This window comes from Limulus polyphemus, unplaced genomic scaffold (genome assembly GCF_000517525.1).
Source record: "Limulus polyphemus unplaced genomic scaffold, Limulus_polyphemus-2.1.2 Scaffold3552, whole genome shotgun sequence".
In the NCBI taxonomy this organism is placed as follows: Eukaryota; Metazoa; Arthropoda; class Merostomata; order Xiphosura; family Limulidae; genus Limulus; species Limulus polyphemus.
This window is the reverse complement of record NW_013669162.1, coordinates 85,604-95,620: the sequence shown is the minus strand read 5'-3', so window position 1 is coordinate 95,620 and position 10,017 is coordinate 85,604. Positions and strand designations below refer to the sequence as shown.

The following is a 10,017-nucleotide window of genomic DNA, read 5'->3' as shown; positions in this document are numbered from 1 at the left end:
CTCTATATATATATATATATATATATATATATATATATATAGTAAACTACAGGCCATTTTTATAGAACATACTAAAGACAGACATATTAAACCTAGACTTCTGCCAGCTATAAACATGGTATCGCCCCATCAGCCACCCAAGTAAAAACATTATGGTTCTTAAAACTAGCAGAACAGAGGCAAGAGTGAGTTACTTTATTATTCTTATTATTATCATTATTTAAAATTTCTGGTCCATTTATAAAAGATGGATAATAACATGGTTTGGATTACTTTTCAGACAAAGAGACATAAATGTTATCAGATGCTGTCACCATCTATGGGTAAATCACGATTTTTGGCCAGACACTGGCAGTGTACCCTCAAGTTTAAGGAGTTAATACATAATCCTCCTTTAGGTATACACATCTCTTAAGATCAATGAGCACCAAATGGGTATGTCATAGCTTTTTAGATATTTTCAATACAATTACCTTTTACACAAAGAAACCAATACAGATGATTGAAAATTTGATGACCAAAAACTTATCATTTTATATTTATACTTATACATTTTACACATTAGATTATCTGAAACAATAGATTCAAACACTATTAATCCATTTCTTGTGTGTCAGAAGGTATACTTATTAAGTTATGTTTGTGGATATAAATTTTTTCCTAGATTAACCAGTGAAATGTAGCTTTGAAACATTTTAAGTTTAATAACAAATGACTGCAATAATCTCTGAAAATTTACTTTTACTTAATGATTTAGTGTTATGCCATATATTATGTGAAGCTACCAACAGTTAATATACCTTTTCAGTCATGACTAAATAATAAAATAACCATACACCATTTATATTAAAAAAAGTCTGAACTGAATTTTTAAGTAGTAGCTTCAACTCAAGGAATTCAGATTCAATCAATATATATATGTTGAATGTGATCAAAGATAACTATCATATCATTCATGTGATGTGACATGAAACTGTGGTTTTGAAATTAAGCCTGTCTTAAAAGCCTGTCCACTCAATATTTTGACACGTAGTTCAAAACCTGCCAAAATGCTCCTACCAGCAGATCTCAATAGCCTTTCAAGTGCTTTCTACTAAAAGTCACTATTATTTAAAGTTCATAACACACACTGAAAACAACAATACCGAGTACTTCTAAACTGTGCTATCATCTTAAAAGTTTCATTCAACAATTCAACTGGAATTTTTCTTTTATACAACACTTAACAACATTTAAATTGTTTAAAGTTTGAGTGTTTTGTTGACTCTTAAGTTAAGATTCTAGTCATTATAGTAAAAACTACAAAAGATTTATAAGAAACTTCAAAGAGACAAGTTACAAAACAGCCTTACATACTATGAGTGGTTAAGTTATCAAATTCAGATTCCTGTGATTCATCAGCATGTAATTCATCTTCAAAAGTGCATATATTGTACACACATATATGTATATACACACAAACTAAAATAATATTTTGATAAGCATAAAAACCCCTGAAGGAATGCAAATGAATGGGCTTCGATACTTCAATTACATAAGTATAAGAGTTAACCTGGAAGTATAATATAATAAATCAGGAAGAATTAATGCATATATCACCTCCGTTGCATCAAAACTTGTCATGTCCCAGCGATGGGCAATTTTTGCAGAATATCTCTTCCATAATTCAAGAAATGTGACACCTAAAAGTTTATATGAAATCAAAGTAATTAACTTTTCACAACATGTGGGAAAAAAATGCACACAAGCTCAGTTTCAAATCCAATACAAGATTATGAGAAGTTTGGTACTTAAACTTTAGCACTTGTAAAAAGTCAAAAAAAAAAAAAAAATACTGTGACAGTTTAACTTCTGTAACAAGTAAATTTCTACCGAAAAAATATATACACGAACATTGAGCAAAAAAAATAACTGTGACAGTTTAACTTCTGTAACAAGTAAATTTCTACCGAAAAAATATATACACGAACATTGAGCAAACCAAATAACTGTGACAGTAATACTTATAATAATATTAATTTACCTACTTATATATTACAGTAATTACTATGAATAAAAACTATAACTGATATGATTCTGTAAGTTGAACAATATAATCTACTAAATTCTATCTGTTTCATTAGGTATTTTACAGCTAACAAATACTAATCCTTCTTTTTAATTAGCTTGTGGCTATAATTTTTTTCTCTCAGGTTGGATTCAAACAATGAGCTCTCAAATGCTAGGTAAGTGTTTTAACAACTGAAATAAAGGGTTACCAGATTAGCACTTGATAATAAAGCAGTTCTTAACAATTCACTCAAACTATAACATTCCTCCATTACCACAAACAAGTTAAGTTCCACTTTTTATTGTGGCATTTTCAATATTACATTCTCGACTCTGATTGACATTTGAAAACTAAGACACCAAGCAAGTGCTCTACCAACTGACCTAAAAGGTTAACATGCTGGCACTGAAACTACAATAAGTTAACAGATGTAATAACATGATAGACAGGTACTATCACTTATACTTATTCATAGCCTATTTGCTACCTATTATGGACAGATAACAAGGCTCTTTCCTATTCAATGTGTGCTTGCTTTTCTCTACTCATATGCAATTTAAAATATTGGTAGCCAATTTCATTACAATTAAATATTTTCATATTGTATTTGTTGATGAACAAAGAATTCCCTCCCCCCAAAAAAGATGAAAAAAAAGACATATAAAGCAACCAAATAATCTTTCTGTAAAAGAATTGTGGATAACAGATTTAATTCATCAAATTATAAAGTTTGTATTATTAATCACTGGTTAGTCTCAATTACTTGATTTTAAGGTACTAGTTAAAATTATTACTGCTTTTTAGCCATAAAAGGTGAAGTTAAGAAATTTTTATTTACATTTTATCACTACCTGCATCTGCAAATTGGGTAAGCTCATATTTGTCAGAAGCTAAAATTTTCCTATACTGAAAATGTATTTCCAATAGGTACTTACCTTCACTCACATAAATAGCTATTCTTGTTCAGTGCTGCCCTCTATATGAAAACCCTTTTTTTGCACATTCCACAAGCCTTGAATCCCCCACATCTGGAATTGACTGATTCCAATGCATCTCGCATGCAAATCATAATGCGATAAACCTCCAACAATAAGAGTGCAACATACTCTCCTGATGCACATAACTCCCTCTATTCAATTCTACCGAACTATCACCTCGAGTTTTAGCAGAAAATGGAAGCACTGGTTTTCAGTGGGGAGGAATGGTGGGACATGTGAACAGAGGCAAGTACCTATCTGAAATACATTTTCAGTATAGGAAAAAATATAACTTCCAATACGGTAAATTACCTCCGCTCGCATACATAGCTAGAATCCTACATTGAACAGGTGGTAGGACCAGTGTGAGGGAAAGAAAGAAGCATCCAAAGGAAACTCCCAAAGATATCTTCAGAGTTGAAGGTCATACATGGGAGAACACACCACTTCTGAGCCAGATATACTTTTCACCCATTGTGAAAAGATGTTACATACATGGGCAGAAAATCGGTGGAGCACATCCAAATTAGAGAGAACTACAGTAGGATAGTGATCCGAACCATACATTATATATTAAAGTTATGAAACTCCATCCCGAAAAACATAAAAGTGGGTAAGATTAAAGGATGTGCCCCTAGGTGTAGAGTGGCTAGGGTGTGATGGACCATACATGGCAAGTCAACCACATCCAAAATCCATTCTGCCATATTTATCTAAACAAGCAATAATCCTCAAATAGAACTACAAGTAAACTGAAAATATCAGATACGTGTTAAGCATAATCGAACAGTGCAGGACAAAGGATATCACTAAGCTCAAAAATAAAAATCTTAACTTAACAATAAATATAACAACATTTATGAAATAAATGGTAATTTTTAAAATAAGTGTGTATGAACAATAACCTCTGTATAAGACTTGATGTACGGAAGAAAAACAATATAGTTAAATGAATGATTGATATCCCAGTCAGATGAATTACAGGTACTCCTAAAATAACATAGACCCCTAGAATCAGTGGTATTTGATAAAAGATACAAGTAAGCCTAATTTCTAATCTAAACTGGACTATATGTATCGACTAAACTAACAAAACTTATATTATAAAACTCAAATAATTACAGATAATAATATTAAAAGTATCCAATAACCATAATAATATAACGTTTTATATTTCCCAAGTTGGCAGACTGTATGTCAAAATTTGTGGGTCCCCAAAATTGAGACAAGGCGCGACAAATATCAGTTCCTTGGACAATAAATTTCTCAATGAAGTAAAGCCAAAATCTTCCCACAGAGTATCATAAACTGAAGTCAGTGTAAATGTGAGAATAGAACATATAATCTCCAAAGTGGTAACATAGAATCCATAATGTAAAATGAATAACTAAACATAATTGTGTGGCAGAAACAAAGAAAAAGTTTTTGCAATGAAGTAATAAGTTCTGTAACCAGGTAGATATATAAAATAATTTCACTTCAGAATAGCTCCACAAGTTACAAATATCACTATTGTATAATAAAGAGTAAACTTGTTGAGAGAAATTAATACAAAGATACATAAAAATATAGAATAAAACACTTGAAGAGAGCACAAACTAAATGTTAGAACATGAATACTGCTAAACAAGAAGTGATAGTTTGGTAGAATTGAATAGAGAGAGTAACATGCGTTAAGATAGTATGTCGCACTATTTTTGGTAGAGGATTGTCACATGATGATTTGCATGTGAGACACATCGGAATCAGTCAATTCCAGATGTGGAAGATTCAAGGCTTGTGGTATGCGCAAAATATTATTTTGCATATAGAGGACAGCACTGATCGAGAATAGCTATTTATGTGACAGGAGCTAATGTACCATATCAGAAATAATTGGCTCATTGTGGAAATAAGTTTCTTTCAGTTTTCTTTTTTTGAGCAATATCATTGGCCAAAAAAAGCGATGATTTAGCCTATTTTTTTAGATTCAGTGGACTACTAGCTGCTCCAAATCGATGGATTGTAATTGCTGATGACTGCTTCAATAACTGTTGAATAAACTGCAATTCTAGTTAAAAATGGAACTTTTATCTTACAAATGTAAAAGGCCTAGTTGTTCAAAATGCTTAGTTCTCGTTGTGGTTGTGAATGTGATGGATTATCAATTTCTGATAAAGTGAGTCAGAGATATAGGATGAAAACAACCAAATAGAAGAAAATGACCATGGTAAAATTATAATTAAAATATTGTGAATATCAATGATGAAGTTTTTACACGATGAAAATAATGATATGTATTTCATTGATAATAAAGTTTTGGCCTTAAATGAAGACAGTGATGATGGAGATAATGATAACAAAGAAAGTGAATACGTCATGAAAGATTGCAAAAATGTATACAATATCAGATAAGATGCTTCTTTGACAAGAAATTTAATGACTCAAAAAATCATGTGAAAGTGAATCTTTTAATTCTATTGATAAAGAAAGTTGTATAATTACATTCAGCATTTCAGTGCTAAAGTAAATATGCTTTATTATCTTACCCAATGATGCAGATTAACTATTGCTTAATACAGGAAAACAAACTGTAAAAGATAGCAGAGAAACCAAAGAAATCATATCCAATAATAAGTTAAAGAAAGATATAACTGAAGTACAATCAAAACTTCCTCTGAATTTTATCCAGTGAAGGGTGTTATTAACTCCATTGCATGTTTTTACTAAAAAATGAAGTTTCCCATTTTTGTAAAAATCTATATCAAACCACAACAGACTACCTGATGTTTTAGCTCATTATAGTATCTCATAAACACATTCCAAATAAAGCTGTTTACAACTGCAGTGCTAGTTATCCAACATGCCTGATATATAGTTAACATTCATTGATACATTGATCTTCATCTATACATTATATTTTGCTCTGAAAAAATATATATATAAAAGCTGAGAAATCCTTATCATTAGTACTTTCATTTAGCATTATTTCTACAATCAAAATCCAAGATCAATTTTTGGTGATCCTACCCCTAGTATAAAATGTTACCCAATTTGCCCATATGCCAGGTGTTTAAAATACACAGAAAATATAAATTAATAAATTTGAACTACTAGTATTTCAAAACAACTGGAACCTGTATGCCAGGATGCATTGCATGGTTGACAAAGAAGGAAAGGTCTTACAGCCTCTTAATAACACATATGAACATACACAACATTTATTCCAATTCTTAAGCTTCAAAAATTTAATACCAATTTTAATAATTCTAAAACTCAATTTAACAATTTCACAAACTGAAATTTATATTTTTTTTATAAACTGGAGTATACCATCTTAATTTCAAAATATAAAAGGATGGTCTCAAGCTTCTTCTGAAATCTTTTTTATCATTTCATTTTCCTAATTACATTTTGTCAATTTTCCTTTTTACTCATTCAAGCCTTTATTGTCTAACCAATCTTTTAAATTATTGAAATTTATTTTTCAAAAATTTAGTATTGTTTTTTTCTCCATGATTTTTAAGTCAGTTAAGTGCAAGTTGGAACAATGGTAAGAAAGACAGTCTGTGCAATATTTATATTTAAAACCAATAAGCAAAAAAAGAAATAGGAAACAGTTAGTAAACTACATATTATTAGTTAACAGTAACTCCATTTCTATCATTTTGTACATGAAACTATTTCTCTAGAGTGTTACTCACTTACCCCATAAAGACATAAAAACAGCAAAAAAAACAGTAGCACCATTATCAAAAAAATGAGTCATTTTGGCATAAACACATGCTTCTCCAAGCTTCCAGTAATTGTACGTCTCTACGTCGCACTGTGGACACATCAGAGTATCTTTGTAAACTTCACATACATCATCGCTGTTAAAATAAAAGGTTCAACAGAATAATTTAGTATACATAAACATATATATATATGTAAACGCTTACAAGTAAATTATTAAGATGTAAAGTTATAACTCCAATTACTGGAAGTTACTTAGAAACATTTTTTTTTATTCAATTATTTAAGAAAGTAACATTTCCTACCTTGGACTGTCACCCAATAATGTAAAGCAACCATACAGAAAACATAGTACTCCTACTATAGAAGCAGGAATCAACATGCAAGTGTAGAAACCTAACCAGGCAAAATAAAGACCTATCTTCACTCCAAAATATTCTCTGAAAGATAAAAAACCCAACAAAACAGATGTGTATGGTGAAAAAAACAAAGAGAAGACCAAATTAATTACAATTTATAATAAGATACTAAAATGGAAAGTTTGAAGCTATTATTCATTTACATTCCGCCAAAAAAATATAAAACACAGCAGAACTGTAATTAGTGAAAACAGCAGCATTTCATACTAGGGTAAAACATATTCTAACTGTTTGTGCTACTCTATGCAGGCCCAAACTTCAGCATAAGTTTAACTTTAATGATCTTCATTTCTGTTATTAGGAGACAGTTGTTTATAAAAAAAAAACACAAATATAATGACTCTTGTATGCTTCAGTTTCAATCCTTTCTTTTTTCCTAATGTTATCATTTTAAAATAAAACAAAAATAATTTTATGAGTTTTGTCTCTGACATATTTTCTCATCAGATGAAAACATCCATGATAATTTATGAATGCCATGATTCCTTGCTATAATATACTTTAACATAACACCACATAATGTTTTGGGACAAATAGGACCTATTGTTCTATCTAGGCTGTTCCATCCTCTAAACTAAATTAAAATAATTAAACAAAAAAATCTTAAAGCCAGCCCTTATCATTCATATACTTATCAAGCTTGCTCTTAAACTCACTTAAATTTACTGCCTCTACAACATCCAAAGGCCAACCACCCTGTTAGAAAAATAAAACTGTATTAGTTGAAGATGACTCATACCTTGCCAAAATATATATTTTTGTCCCCTAGTCCTACTATTCTCACTATTAAATATGAAAAAAGATGATGCTTCAACATTATCAATTCCCTTTACAATCTTAGACACCTCAATCAGATCCCCACTAACTCTTCATTTTTCAAGAGAAAACAATTTGAGAGATTTCAGCCTCTCCTCATGTGACAAACCCTCCATCACAGGTACCATTCTAGTAACCCATCTCTGAACTATTTCCAACAATTCAATGTCTTTCCTAAGGTAAGGAGCCCAAGACTGAATACAATATTCCAAATGTGGCCTAAACAGTGACCTGTACAATGAAATTATGACCTCTTTAGATTTGTATTCAATATTTCTGTACATACAACCTATAATCCTATTTGCCCTACCATTAGCAACAGCACATTGCTTGGATGGCTTTAGAGACTGATCGACTATTACACCAAGATCCCTTTCTTTCATAACACTATAAAGTTTATTCCCATCCAAATTATACTTATAATTCAAATTTTGATAACTCGCATGTATTATCTCGCATTTATTATAATTAAAACCCATCTGCCATTTTTTTTACCAACTCACTATATAATCTAAATCCTTTTGTCAATCAGCAGCATTCTCTTCACAGCTAGCAACACCCAAGACCTTAATATCATCTGCAAATTTAAATAATTGATTGACTATTCATTCATGTATGGCATTGACGTAAATCAAAAAAAGCAAAGGTCCTAAGACTGAGCCCTGAGGTATCCCACGTGTGACATTAATCCACTTTGACTGAACTCCATTTGTAACAACTCTCTGCTTTCTTCAATCTGGCCACTCTTCTATCTAATTTGCTAACTTAGCCCCCACATCTATAAAGAGAATTTTTTTTACAAAAGATTTCTAAAGCAAGATTTTCCCTTAGTGAAACCATGTTGACTATCCAATAAAATTCCAAACTTTGTTAAAAGACTTTGCAAAGCATTTTTTAACAGACATTCCAAAATTTTTCCCACAACCGATGTAAAACTAATGGGTCGATAATTACTGGGACAATTTTTATCATTTCCCTTGAAAAGAGGAGTTACATTAGCTAACTTCCAATCCTCTGGTACCTGCCCACTATTCAAAAACTGACAAAAAATAGATAAGAACCTTCCTTTATCATCCCTCAAGGGTCCTAACCACATCCTAACATTTTGTTTACCCTTTATGTATTTAAAGAAATCCTTACTGTTATTTTTTACATTTTCAGCCAACCTTTTCTCATACATCCTTTTTGATGTACAAAATTCCTGTTTCACCAACTTTCTTCATCTTCTATAATCTTTTAAATCCATACCAATCAATTTAAAATTCTTAAATTTATGATGCTTTTCTTTAATTTTATCTATTAAACTCTTTGTGAGCCAACCTGGTTTTTGTCACTTGAAGCTACCCTTTTCTTTCTATAAGGAATATGTTTACCTTGAATATTTAAAAATTTATCTTTAAAAATTTTCCACATCTTATCAATCTACAAATAACTCAGCTGCCCAATTCACAACAGATAATACTTATTGTATCCCTTTAAAATTTGCCTTTTTTTTGAAACTTGTAACCAAAATATCATTATTCCTTATCTCCATATGCAGTAAAATATCAAACTTAATAGAGCAATAATCACTTGTACCTAGATGTTCCCCAATTTCCACCCTCTCGATCATTTCTGTATTTGAAGTTAACAATAAGTCTAAAATATCATTGTTTCTAGTTGGTTCCTTAACTAATTGGTAAAGAAAGCCATCCTGAACAGTTTCCAAAAACCTTTCTCCCTCATGGTTTGACTCTAGAATTTCCCAATCTACATGCCTGAAATTAAAACCACCCATAATTATAACTACATTAACAGCTGAAATCTTAATCTCGTTGTCAAGTTTCTCACTAATTTTATCAGTATCATTTGGTGGTCTGTAACAAATTCCCACTAAAAAGCCTTTTCCCTTTATATCCACTAATAGACACACAAATGGATTCAATCTCTTTGCTATTATCTTTGATATCCTCAACTTCAACAGGATGTAACTCACATTTTACATATAAAGCCACTCCTTCCCCCCTCTTTAATACTCTATCCCTATTAAACAGTCTGTAAC

The 10,017-nt window shown here is 30.9% G+C and overlaps 1 protein-coding gene across 5 annotated transcripts in view; it reads right to left on the bottom strand.

Moving 5' to 3' along the window:
* The window catches only part of LOC106469573 (anoctamin-1-like), a 72,142-nt gene that overhangs the window by 21,434 nt on the left and 40,691 nt on the right, over positions 1 to 10,017 (bottom strand). For all 5 annotated transcript variants that reach the window (XM_022398141.1, XM_022398140.1, XM_022398139.1 and 2 more), the window contains 3 exons: positions 7,047 to 7,181; positions 6,715 to 6,878; positions 1,600 to 1,682 (listed from right to left, as the gene is read on the bottom strand). In XM_022398141.1, the coding sequence (XP_022253849.1) occupies positions 1,600 to 1,682; positions 6,715 to 6,878; positions 7,047 to 7,181 (382 nt within the window). The remainder of the gene's footprint in view (positions 1 to 1,599; positions 1,683 to 6,714; positions 6,879 to 7,046; positions 7,182 to 10,017) is intronic.